The sequence below is a fragment of the Trichomonas vaginalis genome, assembly GCF_026262505.1.
Source record: "Trichomonas vaginalis G3 chromosome Unknown ctg_186, whole genome shotgun sequence".
Taxonomy (NCBI): Eukaryota; Parabasalia; order Trichomonadida; family Trichomonadidae; genus Trichomonas; species Trichomonas vaginalis.
The window spans coordinates 69,378-83,387 of NW_026529273.1; the positions used below are offsets into that span (position 1 = coordinate 69,378).

Below are 14,010 nucleotides of genomic sequence, written 5' to 3' on the forward strand. Positions count from 1 at the left end.
GACCAGGTGCGTTTTTGTCAACAGATTCAATAAGAGAATTATTCAGAATATGAAGGAGTTGTACAAATTAGCTCTTGTCAAGTATCCGGACATTCATTGGGAGTATATGAAAGATAAGACGTCAAGTTTGAAAAATTACGCTAAGTTATATTCGACTTTCAAGGCCGTTGTTATGGCCAATGGTAGTACCGTGTTCAAATGCATTTTTATGGCTGCAAAAACCATAATTTACATTGTCAACACTGAATTCTGGGACCTTTCCAATTATGGAATGATGCCTGCTATGGATGTGAAGTTAGTTGTTGTTTTTAACTTTAATTTCTATCATCACAAGAAAAAAGAATCTGTAAATGAAACAAAATTCATGAATGGACTTGATGTTACTGTTTTCTATATTCGGAATGGAAACTTCCCGCCTCCACAACCTAATATTAGCTTCATTGATTACAAATTTGAGAAATATCCTTATAATTAAACTTGTTTGATTTAAATATTGTATAATATTAAACTATCGTTATATTAGTTGTTACGTACATATGCTTTTTCATCCAAAAATGCGTATTTTATAAAGAATAGTTTTATCCGGTTTTTTTGAAAGAAAAGTGTCATTTATGGAAAATGATTGGATAGCATATCATTTGATCGATCCCCACTCCAAGAGTTGTTTAATTTCTGTGTTATATAATGATAATTTTTGTTTCAAAAAGTTTGGTTTCAAAAGATAATCTTGCCCTCAAATGTAGGACTTCAGCATTGTCATGTATAAAAATTAGAAAATTATGATTAAGCACAAAATATTATTGAAATTACACGTGATATTTGTTAAAATTATTCCAAAAACTATAAACTATAATAAACTTTAATCATACAATCCATCTGTCTAATTTTTTGAATTGATTTTTGGCTTTGTTACCCACAGCTGATTCATCTAAATGTCAGAGCTTTCTTTTAAAGCTTCAGATCATTGATCCTTCAATCACTGCTTGGAGGAAGGTTTATATTGTGATCCAACAAATTTAGATTCTTCTGATGTGAATTGACAAAAATTGATTCATCATCAAAAAAGTGACTACCAAATCTATGGAGATTCGGAAAAGTATAAATTTGAGGATTAGAGTGCATCCCCATGGATATATTCCAGATGAAAACTTTAGCTCAGTTACAATTAAGACTTCTCATTATGAATTTTCATGTAAAAGATCCGTTCTTGCTAAACTTTCGCCCCGATTTAAAAAATATTTAGATTCGAAACCAAACATAGACATAATTAACCTTAAAGATACTATTTTTGCAGATTATAGTTCGTATTTAGCATTTTCAAACTATATAAATGGAGAAAGTTTACTTATTAATGATGAAAATGTAGAATGCATTTATAATTTAGCAACAAAATTTGGGTTTCCTGTGTTGCTTAGTGTTGTGGTGCCATATTACTTTCTAGTTGATCAATTAGATAAATTAGTCAATGATAGCGAAATTATCGCACAAACCAATCCATATAGTTTAGCAATTGCTCCTATTTTCCCACTTTTCCGTATCGCATACAAGAAAGAAAGGTTTCCTTATGAATTTATGGTTAAAATTTTGCAATCCTCAAAGTTATACCCTATTTCATCAGAAACTCAACTCTTATCGCTATTAATATGCGTGAAATCTTCTAAGCTACGTGATTTTTCAAACAAACGATTCACAGTTTCAGAAGATCTGAATTCTAAAATAAATGAATATACGAAAGGCCTCTCGATTACCGAAAAGCAAAATATTAACCGAAGTCTTTCATTTTATAAGTCAGTTGAACCTTATTCAGCAATAGAAAGATTTGAAATCCAAAGTTGCTGGAATAATTATGTTTCGAACTTGTCATCATATCTATTTTCATATGGAAGTTCTTATGATTCGACAGATTCCCTAAAATATACTCTTGAGTATGAATCATAAAAAAAATATTTTCTTTGTTATTGTTTGTCTATTTGTAAAATATATTTGTTGTTCATGTGTATTTTAATCCCTATAACTATTTTAAATCAACAATTCTAGAAAGAATTTCGAAAATTGGCAAAAAAAAATTAACAATTTACCTTCATCCTCTTTTAAACTATATTGGATTCAAGAAAGCAATAAGAATCAATCAATATTCTAAAAATGAATATGTCATGTGATGAAAATTTGATTCATAGTCAAAACATTCTTAAAAGATCGTTATGCTCACGCATGTATACATAGCTTATAAAACAGATTCAGATGATATTGACGGCCGATACATGGAATGAGTTTCGGGTTCAATTCAAACTATTTCGTAATGATTTTTCCAAGCCAATGAGTTGTTGCTCAATAACTCAGAGATAAATTTTCATAAGATCAATGAGTACAAGCTTTATAATGAATGCTTATATATCAATTTTAATGATCCTTCATACAAATTACTTAACTTAAAAATCAGGTGTAAATTCATAAACTATTGTTATATTGCTACTATAAATCTATTTATTTCAAGGATATGGAGCAATTCTACTGCTTAAAAGAATATTTTGATGCATCTATTAGTATTAGATAAATATCGCAAATCTCAATTATAAAAAGAATGAAATGATTAATGAAGAAAATGTTTTTAAACATTCTTCACATCTTTGGTTGATATGGACGGATAATCCATGGTTTGCGTTCCATGAGGTTGTCATCATCATACTCGTAATCATTGCGTTCATATGAGATGCCGATCTTTCCCCATGACTTTGGAAGGTGGTAGTAAGCTCCGATTTTGAGGTTATCATCATCATATTCTTCTTCCTCATTACGTTCGTATGAGAGACCAATCTTGCCCCATGATCCTGGAAGCTTATAGTAGAGACCTAATTTAAGGTTGTCATCGTTATCATATTCCTCTTCGTTGAGTTCGTATGAGATGCCGATCTTTCCTAATGAGATTGGAAGGTGATAGTAGATGCCAAGCTTTAAGTTGTCATCATCAAGCTCTTCTTCCTCATTACGTTCGTATGAGAGGCCGACCTTGCCCCATGATCCTGGAAGCTTGTAGTAGAGACCTAATTTAAGGTTGTCATCGTCATCATATTCCTCTTCGTTGAGTTCATATGAGAAGCCAATCTTACCCCATGATCCTGGAAGCTTGTAGTAGAGACCAATCTTGAGGTTATCATCATCAACAGATTTGTCTTCATTGTAATCGAAATCAAGCTCGAAGTCACCATATTTTGTATGGAAAATCTTCTGCCAGTTGTCTTCGTCTTCATCTTCATTGTAATCGAAATCAAGCTCGAAGTCACCATACTTTGTGTGGAAAATCTTCTGCCAGTTGTCTTCATCTTCATCATTTAATTCAAAATCAAGTTCGAAGTCACCATACTTTGTATGGAATGTCTTCTTCCAGTTATCATCATCCTCTTCGTCGTTCAACTCGAAGTCAAGTTCGAAATCGCCATACTTTGTATGGAATGTCTTCTTCCAGTTATCATCATCCTCTTCATAATCGTTATATTCGAAGTCAAGTTCGAAATCGCCATACTTTGTGTGGAATGTCTTCTTCCAGTTGTCATCATCCTCTACGTTGTGCTGATATCTAAATGGCCTAATACGGTCATTGATTCTAATGCAAGCTGTGAGGGCAAGCATTTTTAAAAAATGATTATGACAGATATCAAATTATATTCAAAACAAAATTGTCTTAAATTAAGAAGTATTCAACTTATATATTATAATTTAGTGTATTTTGATTTGAATTCAACTGTTTTGCCTGTCAGATTTGGCAAAAGATATCGTCAACTAAAAAAATATAATAAATCCTATCATGAATTAGGATGGAGAAAAAAATATGAAGCCTTATTTCGTAAGGTTTCGGATTCCAATTTTTTGATAGAAGGTTGAAAATAAACTTCTCAATTTTTCAAAACTGCGATAAAAAACCTTTGTTATTTCAAGGTAGAGAATGCGCATAATTTAAATGTTAGTATAAATTATCTAGTTATATGGAAAATTCTATGAAAATTGCCTTAATGAATTGTATTAAATAAGATCATTATATGGTATTATAACATGATTAAAAGCTGATCCCAAGAAACAAAATGGTCTTTTTAGTAAATATATTATAAAAAATCAAGAAATTAAAGATTTCTGCTTGGAGTTCAAAAGAAATTAATATGTGAGCTGCATTAAATTGGTGAAATTGATGATTTTTCCTAAAGTTGGAATAATTTTTCTGAGATAATTTTATAATTTACATTTTTATTCAAAATAAATCACATACATAGTTAAATTCGCTTAGCTTTCTTCTGTTTTTCTTTCTCCTGAGCTCTTTTTTCTTCCGCACCATTCAAAATATCCAAAATTTCTTTGTTTTTCGTCATAGAATGTGGATTCAATCCATAAACATTCTTCTTTCTGAACTGCAAGTGTGGCCTACTTATAAGGAACAACAAAGCTTCTTTATTTTCCATTTTCACGGCCAAGTGAAGTGCTGTTTCTCCATTTTCATCACTAAAATTAATATCAACGCCTTTGTTGATACAGAAATCAAGCATTGGGAGATAGTTAGTAAACGCTGCACGTGCAAGAACATAATTTATTTCTTTATCGTACTTTAGCTCTGAAAAGTGATTTTGAATGAGCCATTCTATCGTCTTGATGTCTCTGAATGCGGCCGCAATTCTTAGGCAGGCTTCGAACGGTTCTTTGAGCTCTTCGACGCGTTTGAGGATGGATTCGAAGCCACCTGCGACTGCCATCATGGCAATGAATGATGTTCTCGCATTTCTCTTGAGTAAATAGTCAAATGATTTCGGCGAACCGTAAAAAGCGGCCATTTCTAATAACGTTGGACGCCATTGAAGGAACATGGCTGGATGGAAAGGATTTGGACTGACTTTTCGATTGGTATTGTATGTTTTTCCCATTTTTGATGACATATTTTCGACATCATCGTTGTAGATATCTAATTCTACTGAGTTGTATTCGCAGCCTGTATCTATTAAAGGAATGAGCTTTTGGAAGTCGTTTTCGCAGAGAATATCAAAGCAATTTACGTATTCTTGAACTACTGAGTCTTTGATACGGTATAATGGACCTCCACCACCTGGAACTTGTGTGACTGTTGCTGTTTGGTCTTCTGATACGACCATTTTTTGAATAATCTGTTTGAAAGTTGTAAATATACCTTGATTTGCTTTAAATGTCTCTGGAGCAAAGAAACAAACGCTAAGGAAGTATTGTGATGGTGCTGTTGTTGGTAATTTGATTAAATAATTAATTACTTCGTTAATTGTGTAAATTTTGGCTTTTAAGCATAGACGAGCGTATTTTAATATTGGAGATTTGTTGTGGATTTCCCATTCGTCTCTTGTTGCAAATAATTCTTGCATTAATATTGTTTTGAATGTATTAAAGGGTTGTGTATTGCATTTACTTAATTTTTGCGTTAATGTGATATACATATCCCATCTCTTATGCTTTAAAGGAAATATTGTAATTAATTCATTGACAATGAAATTAATGTAGGTTTTTTCTTTGGTAAGAGGTGATTTTAATATCAAATCATAGACGCTTTCGACTGTATCTGGAGTAAGCTCTGTCAATGCCCTTTGTATTTCTGCGTAGGGAAGCAGATTTTCGGGAATATTACTCGTCATTGTTTTAACGCTCAAATTTTTTACATTTTCGTCAATTATCGGTGCTGCACACCGATAAAATTTTTGAATCTAGAAAGAGAATCAACAATTTCTGGATCAGAAATATAGATTATGATATAAATAGTATGACAAATAACCTCTTTATCATATGTAGATGAGTATTTGAATATTAAAGTTGTAAGACTTTGATTCTGATATGAGTTTCAGTTTATCAAATTCTCTGACTCTTTGGTATTCTGAGTTATATTTAGAAAGCAAATTACGCAGGTTGTAATCTAGTATGTTAAAGGTGTTTGATGTTTCAAATGATGAGATATTGCATAAAAATTTTGGAAAATTGTTTTGTCAAAACTAAAAATTATTGATGACCCAAGATGGGAGTTTAAAAACAATTTCAGCAGTTATTGCAGATAAATTAAAGGCAGCCGGAACAATGAATGCGTCTGACTTAACTGCGATGATGATTTCTCCTATCCAAGGACCATCTCAACAAACATCTATGAAACGCCGTGTTTATGACGTCATTGGCGTACTTGCAGCTGCAGATATTATTACCAAAACAGGAACTACTATCACATGGGTTGGTTATTCAAACAATATGAGAGTTCAACAGACAAAAGTAAATGATCTTACGAAAACCTTATTAGTTAAAGATAAAATTGAAAAACTCAAGTATAAACTTCGATATCTGTCATATATTAACGCATTAATTGTACGAAATCGATCAATACCTCGACCTCAAGTTTATATACAGCTTCCATTTATAGTCTTCCAAGCAAATTTTTCCATAAAACAATCCAAGGATCAGCTTATTCTCAAATTAGCCAATAGATCTGATAAACCTCCGCATATTATTACACAATTCGATATAGCTTCTAGTATAGATTACAAGTTTGACTTAGATAATGCCCTAATTTCTAACTTTCCTTCTGTGAAACCCGCTTATGAATTAATAAATGCCTACGATGACGAAAATGGAGACGAAGCCTTCTAGATTCGCTACTACTTATCTTATTTTATTTGTTTGTATAAATATTTTTGTTGTTTATTTAATTTGTCTCCTTCATTTTTATTACAAATTTTACAGCAAACCTTAGAAAACTGACTTCCTTAATTTTGAGTGAAAAAATAATATATAATTAACTAAAGAATGAATCAACATAACATGGAAATTTAATTTATATAAAACAATTAAATATATCAATATAATCTATTGGCTCATATGAGGACTCTTCTCTACAGGTGTCTTTAACATCCTTTTAGCGATCGCAAGTCTCTTTTTCTCTTCTTCATTTCCATTATCCGAAACCTGGTTTACGCCAATGCATTTACCCTCTTGTTTCAAACTGTTAGAGAGTATAAGCTTCTGGTCGGACCAGAAAATGAAGAGTTTTATGGAGTCTTCGAAGTTGACTTGAATATCGCCATTGTCAAACCTAAATAGTACTCTTTTATCCTCGCGGGACCAATGTCTGACGTATTTCAATGCGGAGTTTCTGTCGTATTTCAATGCTGGAATCTTATATAAATCATTGCCTTTTCTAAGAGCGTCGCTGAACTTTGAAAGTATGATAAGCTTCTTTGATACATCATCGCTAGGTGTTTTGGCATCAACGATTTGAAAATTAACAGTATGCGGCGAATCATAATATTGAATGAAAGTTCTATGTGGATCAGATATCATTCTAGTGTAGTCATTGAATACAGCTCCTACGCATCCATCCTGTAGCAAATAGCCGAGACCGTATTTATCGCTCAAATCCCAAAATCTGCATACAGAATGTTTCGGAGGCAATCTGTAGTCCGAATTTACTGAATCTGATGGGCTTTCTGTTGGTTCGATGAGTTGCTGAGGTTCTGGATCTGCTAGAGGTGATATTGGGGCTATCGGGGAGTGATCCAGATTCTTTGTATTCATTTGCGGAATTGTACTGAAAGATTTCGACATTTTTATGGCAGGAGTAGTCGCTTGTTTCATTAGTAATTGGTGGTGAAGTAATTCTTCGGCTGTAGGTCTTTCTTCCGGATCACGCGTCAGAGCTTTTTGAATAAATTCTTTGGCGAAATAAGAAACGTTTGCAGCGATATTAAATCTGTATGTACCGTTTTTGATTCTCTCGAATGACATCTTTGCGGATGACGCTTCAAATGGTGGATACCCGTTTAAAAGAGTAAAAACGCATATTCCAATCGCCCAAATATCGATTTTTGGACTAATTCCGTCTGTTCCCTTAAAGATTAACTCTGGGGCAATATAAGATGGGGTGCCACTAACGGAAGTTTTGATGTTTGGGTTGTCTTTTATTGCAAAACCGAAATCGCAAAGTTTTACGTGGCCATCTTCTCCTATCAGGAAGTTTGATAATTTGATATCACGGTGCACAATTCCTTTTGCATGGATATAGCAGAGAGCTGAAAGAGCATCTTTTAAAAATTCGGCCACCTTTTCCGGTGTGAACCTCCCTTCGGTTTTATACTTAGCTTCCATCGATCCACCAGGACAGTACTCCAAAACAATATATTGGTTCAGTGAATCAGCGAACGTATGAATAATTTTCACAATATTGGGATGATTGCATGATTTCTGGAGACTTATTTCATTCTGAAGAGCTTCTCTTTCGGCATTCGTTGTAAACTTGTCGTTAGGAATAACTTTCAAAGCATATGTTTGTTGCGTTTTTTGTTCGACGACTTTAAACACTTTACCGAACCCGCCTGCTCCGATCATATCTACGCGTTTATATACTTGAACGTAGCCATGATTGTTGCTAACAATAGTAAAAGGTACAGCAGCAGAACGATTCATTTTTGAAAAAAAAATATTTATTTCATTGAATTTTCATTTCTGATAAATTTTCAAACAAAATGAGGAAAAAGTGTTTACCGTAGGTTGAATAGCCCGAGACCAATTTCAAAGGTCGTGTACCAATAAAAAATTTTGAGTAGGGGTAATTTTAGCTAAAAGTGACGCACTTGTAAAAAGTGACACACCCGTGAAGGGTGTGATTACCGATCGGTAATTTCGACAGTTTAGAATTTAAAATTTTTTATGGAACTGTTGCGAGTTTCATAAAGAATTTAAGGAATATAAGCAAAGATTTGAATCAAAATTTTAGACCTAAGCCGCTCGATTCGCTCGCGGCTTCCGCGAATTACAGATCAGCAAAGATTTGAATCAAAATCTTCGAACTAAGCCGATCGCTTCGCTCGCGGCTTTCTTTATTATTTTAAATTTGCATATTTCCATCAAAAGTTCATAAGGTAAAAAATTTCGTTTATTTTTACTAAGAAAAAAAAGGTTTTTGATAATAAATTTATTTTATTTCGAAAAAGTAGCAATAATCGTAAAAGGGTATTGATAGGCTTGCTAAAGTAACTAATTCTAGCTGCCAAATACTTTTGTATTTTGAAGTAAATTAGTATAAATTTGTTTTTACTTTTATTTCGAAAAAGTAGCAATAATCGTAAAAGGGTATTGATAGGCTTGCTAAAGTAACTAATTTTAGCTGTCAAATACTTTTGTATTTTGAAGTAAATTAGTATAAATTTGTTTTTACTTTTATTTCGAAAAAGTAGCAATAATCGTAAAAGGGTATTGATAGGCTTGCTAAAGTAACTAATTTTAGCTGTCAAATACTTTTGTATTTTGAAGTAAATTAGTATATTATTGCAAAATAAAATCTTCATTATCAAAATAATATTAAATGATAATATAATATAATATTATTTATAAACAACTATTATTTAATAAAGTTTAATTGCCAAGGTTCATCTAATTTTTTGATTTTTAATGTTTTATGAATTTTATTTATCATGTATATATCTAATGAAGATTATATATGTAGAAGATAAGTACCTTAATATGTACGTAAAAATTAATGAAATTTATTTTGAATGTAGAACCGAGCAATTTTCAAATTTTGTGCTTTTTTTGAATTTTCTCGATACCAGATAAGTTGTGTTGGCTAAATAATATATGGATACAATGTGTCTTATAGATGAATATATGCACAAAGTTTAAGAGGCCATTTTCTTTCAGAAACCGAGATTTGTGAATTTTTTCAAATTTTGTGCTTTTTTTGATATTGAAATTTCATTTCATTTTTTTGATGCATATCGATGCACCATGCGAACTTAAAGAAAGGCTATCTTATATAGATGCTATGAAAGCTGTCATTGATAACGAATGCCATGCAGGTTGTCCATATCAATTAAAAAAAATCCAAATTTAGGGGAAAAAAAATTAAAATTCAGGTGCAGTGCAGATAAATGTGAAGCATGTATCTCATTTCTAAAGGATGATGAAGAATATATCCTAACAGAATATAATGGAACACATAATCACAAGCAAATCAAAGATGAGACAAAGAAATACCACACATTATCACAATGCTATCGTCGGGTACTTATTAATTTTATAAAACAGGGGGGGTGATCCGAAAATGGCTCAAATTGAATGCGACAAAAAACTTGATCTGGATGATCCACTTAACAGGCCATCTTTTTTGAATGCATCTTCAGATCAAATGAAAACAATTCAGGAAAAAGGAAATAAAAAGATCAAAGGTATTCAAAAGTACGATGATAATCAATTCAAGTCAACTCAATTATTTAAGGGTATCAAAGAACAAGAGTCACCAAAAGATTTAATTTATTTCGATGTCGATAATTACAACAAACCAAAGAAATTAATCTTTTATTATGCTTCTTTCAAATTTCTGGACATAATCAAAATTGTGAAAGAGCATTTTATTGATGCAACCCATTCATTACTTGAATTTAAAATGTTGTTTTACATGATATCAGCCAAATTTCCAAATACACATGCATTCCCAATTTTTCAATTTGTCGTTTATCCAAACACTTCAGAAAATATTGCATTCTGTCTCAAGGCATTTTTTAACTGGGCAAAAGTAAAACCAAAATATTTTATGTCAGATTGTGCACAAGAAATCGAAAATGCGATTATCAACTCTTTTCCAGAAGTTATCCTTCATTGGTGTGCAGTTCATGTAATGAGGGCGTTCAGAAAAAATTTGAAAGATTATGCATTTGAGAGTTCAGACAAATTGATATTAGATACAAAAATGAACTATCTTGCATACGGCAGAAATGGCAAGAAAGAATGGATTGAACCAACGTTCAAAAAAATTCTGGAAATAGCCGAAAAATTCCCAGAATTTTCAAAATACATACAAAATCAATGGATATCAAACCAAGAAAGATGGACAGCCGCTGAAAGAGATGAAAATTTAGCTCTCACAAATAACATTTCAGAATCGATTAACAAAAAAATTAAATATTACTACTTTGGCGGAACAATTTTCATGAGATTTGATCGATTTGTGATGAAATTAATCGATTTTATCGTTCCTTCATTTTATTACAGAATTTCTCAAGATATAAGGCTCAGAGACAAAATTCCAAATCCGTTGCCATCTGAAAAAAAGCCAAAAAAGTCTACAATCAGACTGGATACAGAAAAATGTATAATGCTCACTGATAAAATTAAATCGTTAATAGTTAACTCATCAGCAAACTTAAATACGCTTCAATTGGGTTTAGATGACCTACTTGATAAAGTTGTCAAGGCAGCAAAGGTTCAAAAACGAATGACCCAGTATTTTTCGAAATTAAGTATCCCAATGGAAATCAAGCTTAGTATTCTCACGCAAATTACAGAATTTGGATGCAATACCCCTCAATTCATTGTTGAGAATGCCAAGTCTTTTCAAGATAAAATTATTACAGATTTCCACCTTCAAATTTATACAACATTATAAAAATTTATGAATAAAAACTTGATATAAAATAACATTTTTATTTTTACTAAGAAAAAAAGGTTTTTGATAATAAATTTATTTTATTTCGAAAAAGTAGCAATAATCGTAAAAGGGTATTGATAGGCTTGCTAAAGTAACTAATTTTAGCTGTCAAATACTTTTGTATTTTGAAGTAAATTAGTATAAATTTGTTTTTACTTTTATTTCGAAAAAGTAGCAATAATCGTAAAAGGGTATTGATAGGCTTGCTAAAGTAACTAATTTTAGCTGTCAAATACTTTTGTATTTTGAAGTAAATTAGTATAAATTTGTTTTTACTTTTATTTCGAAAAAGTAGCAATAATCGTAAAAGGGTATTGATAGGCTTGCTAAAGTAACTAATTTTAGCTGTCAAATACTTTTGTATTTTGAAGTAAATTAGTATAAATTTGTTTTTACTTTTATTTCGAAAAAGTAGCAATAATCGTAAAAGGGTATTGATAGGCTTGCTAAAGTAACTAATTTTAGCTGTCAAATACTTTTGTATTTTGAAGTAAATTAGTATAAATTTGATATATATTATTTAACTCCCTTTGAAAACCTCAATTTTCCATACAGAGGGAACGGGAATAGCATCCAATATTCCCTGAGAATGGTTGCGCATTCTCAGTTCCCTCTATATTTCGAATGAAGCTCTCATCGGTCTTTTTTTTTAATACTAAACGTTTTTTTTTCCTGTCACTTTTAGCTAAAATTTGGGTTTGCCAAAAATTTTGAATCAATTTACACAACGTGCCCATTTTACTCACTCAATATTTGAGAAAATAATTCAATTTTGAGAAGAATGGTCCTCTGCGTTTTGAGTGAGTGAAGAAAAAAAATCTCAGAAAAATTGAATGAGTTTTTATGGCCATGAACCAAATTTGTGAAGTTCTCGTTTTAAAAAAATGCAACCAAGAACACGAATTCCCGAGTTTGCAGAATTAGAAAACTATAAAAATCTTGGGCTATTGACCCAGATGCAACTCGATTTACTCTATCGAAGAGTAAATGGCGAGTCTTATCAACAAATACGGAATGTTTACTCAATTTCAAAGACGACAGTAGCACGCGCAATCATGCGCACTGCTACTTGTCGTTCATGGACAAAAGGTCAGTCAGGGGGTGGTATGACCCTTTTGTCACTACCAGATGAAATGCAGTTCAAAAAACTTGTTCAAGAGATGGCAGACGACTTGAACTGTATTACAACATCAATGGCCATTGCTGTCTGTACGGAATTACAAAATAGGAGATTAAAATTTGCGGCGCGGGTACTAATCACTGCAAGATGCCCGCATCTTCTAGCGAAGCTCGATGATTACTGCCCATCGCCATCCCGTGGCTGGCTTAATCATATCGCCACAAGATTGTCAATTCGGATTGTGAGCTCCCAAACTATTGATATGCTCCGACGCTCTACCTGTGACGCAAACCATATTCGCCAATTTTTCCTCTCCAAGCATAGATACTTTGCCCGCAGGAAGAAGTTTATTGCGAATATGGACGAGACAATGCTCTATTCCAAACGTCGCTATAAAGTTCTTACTGCTGGCCGGAATCGCCCAGTTCGCGCTGAAAAGTCTCAGCTTCCACATCTTACAGGTGTCTGTACCATCTTTGCAGATGGTACAACTATGAAGCCAATGGTGATACTTCCACAAAAGAAGACCCTTGATGCGGAATTGGAAGATCTGGACGCCTTTTTTGTTCGCTCCGAGAGTGGATGGATGAACAAATACCTTTTTATGGTATACTGTATCATGTTCATCTGCAAAGTACAGGAGAAAAGGTCTCAAATGAATGTGTTTGATGCCCAGGTACCTTTTCTCCTAATTGTAGATGGTCATCCATCCAGGCTCTCTTTCTTGGCCGTTCGCCTCTTGAGCGCCTTCAATATCGAGCTTCTTGTTCTCCCAGGCCATACATCTCATATCTTACAACCTCTTGATGTTGGGATTTTTTCTCCCTTGAAGGCCCAATTCAAGAAGTTGTTTGATATGGCGACTATCCGGTACGATCAGCAAGGGCATATGGTGATCAATTATGTATGGAACGCCAGATAACTGCGCTATATCATGGTTCGCAGCTTCCTTGATGCATGTAGTGTGTCTTGCACAGCTACAAACATCGAAAATGCTTTTAAAGCAACAGGAATCTATCCATTGGATATGAACAAACCTCTTGCTTCCAGATACATTGTAGCAAATGGAGTTCCTCCTGCAAGGCCCAATTTTGTCAACGACAAAGTCCTTACAGATCCAAATGTGATGATGCAAGTCTTCCAAATGGAATATGGACGCCCCATGCAGCAACAGGATTGGTATTTCAATCTGTTTGTGGCTATGCAATCTGTTTTGGCCTGGAATGGAGCATATGGCCAGGTTCTTAGTCGTGAGTTACATCTCCTTTATCCTACTGCAGGTGGATTTCAAAAAATCCAATTAAAATGATATAAAGCTGAGGAGCTCCAGGGTGAAGAGGAATTGATGAAGAAAAGAAGCAGCTGCATAATGGAGTGAGGAAGCATCTTGATGAAGAGAGGAAGCACCTTGATCAAGAGAGGAAGTACT

General features: G+C 33.0%; 4 protein-coding genes and 2 pseudogenes across 6 annotated transcripts, besides 1 other annotated feature; 3 read left to right on the forward strand and 3 right to left on the reverse strand.

The window, feature by feature from the left end:
• Positions 1 to 2,619: 2,619 nt before the first annotated feature.
• Positions 2,620 to 3,627, reverse strand: TVAGG3_1090270 (Gram-negative porin family; the record flags this gene model as incomplete). Its single annotated transcript, XM_001314166.1, has 1 exon — positions 2,620 to 3,627. The coding sequence occupies one exon, from the start codon at positions 3,625 to 3,627 to the stop codon at positions 2,620 to 2,622; it is 1,008 nt and encodes a 335-aa protein (XP_001314179.1).
• Positions 3,628 to 4,079: 452 nt separating this feature from the next.
• TVAGG3_1090280 (Ankyrin repeat family) lies at positions 4,080 to 5,662 on the reverse strand (the record flags this gene model as incomplete). Its single annotated transcript, XM_001314165.1, has 1 exon — positions 4,263 to 5,636. One exon carries the CDS (start codon positions 5,634 to 5,636, stop codon positions 4,263 to 4,265), a length of 1,374 nt encoding a protein of 457 aa, XP_001314178.1.
• A 321-nt stretch (positions 5,663 to 5,983) lies between these two features.
• Positions 5,984 to 6,637, forward strand: TVAGG3_1090290 (transcription factor DP family; the record flags this gene model as incomplete). Its single annotated transcript, XM_001314164.1, has 1 exon — positions 6,001 to 6,630. The coding sequence occupies one exon, from the start codon at positions 6,001 to 6,003 to the stop codon at positions 6,628 to 6,630; it is 630 nt and encodes a 209-aa protein (XP_001314177.1).
• A 174-nt stretch (positions 6,638 to 6,811) lies between these two features.
• TVAGG3_1090300 (regulation of centriole replication) lies at positions 6,812 to 8,447 on the reverse strand (the record flags this gene model as incomplete). The annotated part of the gene is made up of 1 exon (XM_001314163.1): positions 6,847 to 8,442. The coding sequence occupies one exon, from the start codon at positions 8,440 to 8,442 to the stop codon at positions 6,847 to 6,849; it is 1,596 nt and encodes a 531-aa protein (XP_001314176.1).
• Positions 8,448 to 8,576: 129 nt separating this feature from the next.
• Positions 8,577 to 12,164: a mobile genetic element.
• On the forward strand, positions 9,823 to 11,419 carry TVAGG3_1090320 (annotated as a pseudogene). The gene has a single exon. A coding segment is annotated over exon 1 (1,597 nt).
• Positions 12,165 to 12,939: 775 nt separating the features above from the next.
• TVAGG3_1090330 lies at positions 12,940 to 13,890 on the forward strand (annotated as a pseudogene). The gene has a single exon. A coding segment is annotated over exon 1 (951 nt).
• Positions 13,891 to 14,010: the final 120 nt, after the last annotated feature.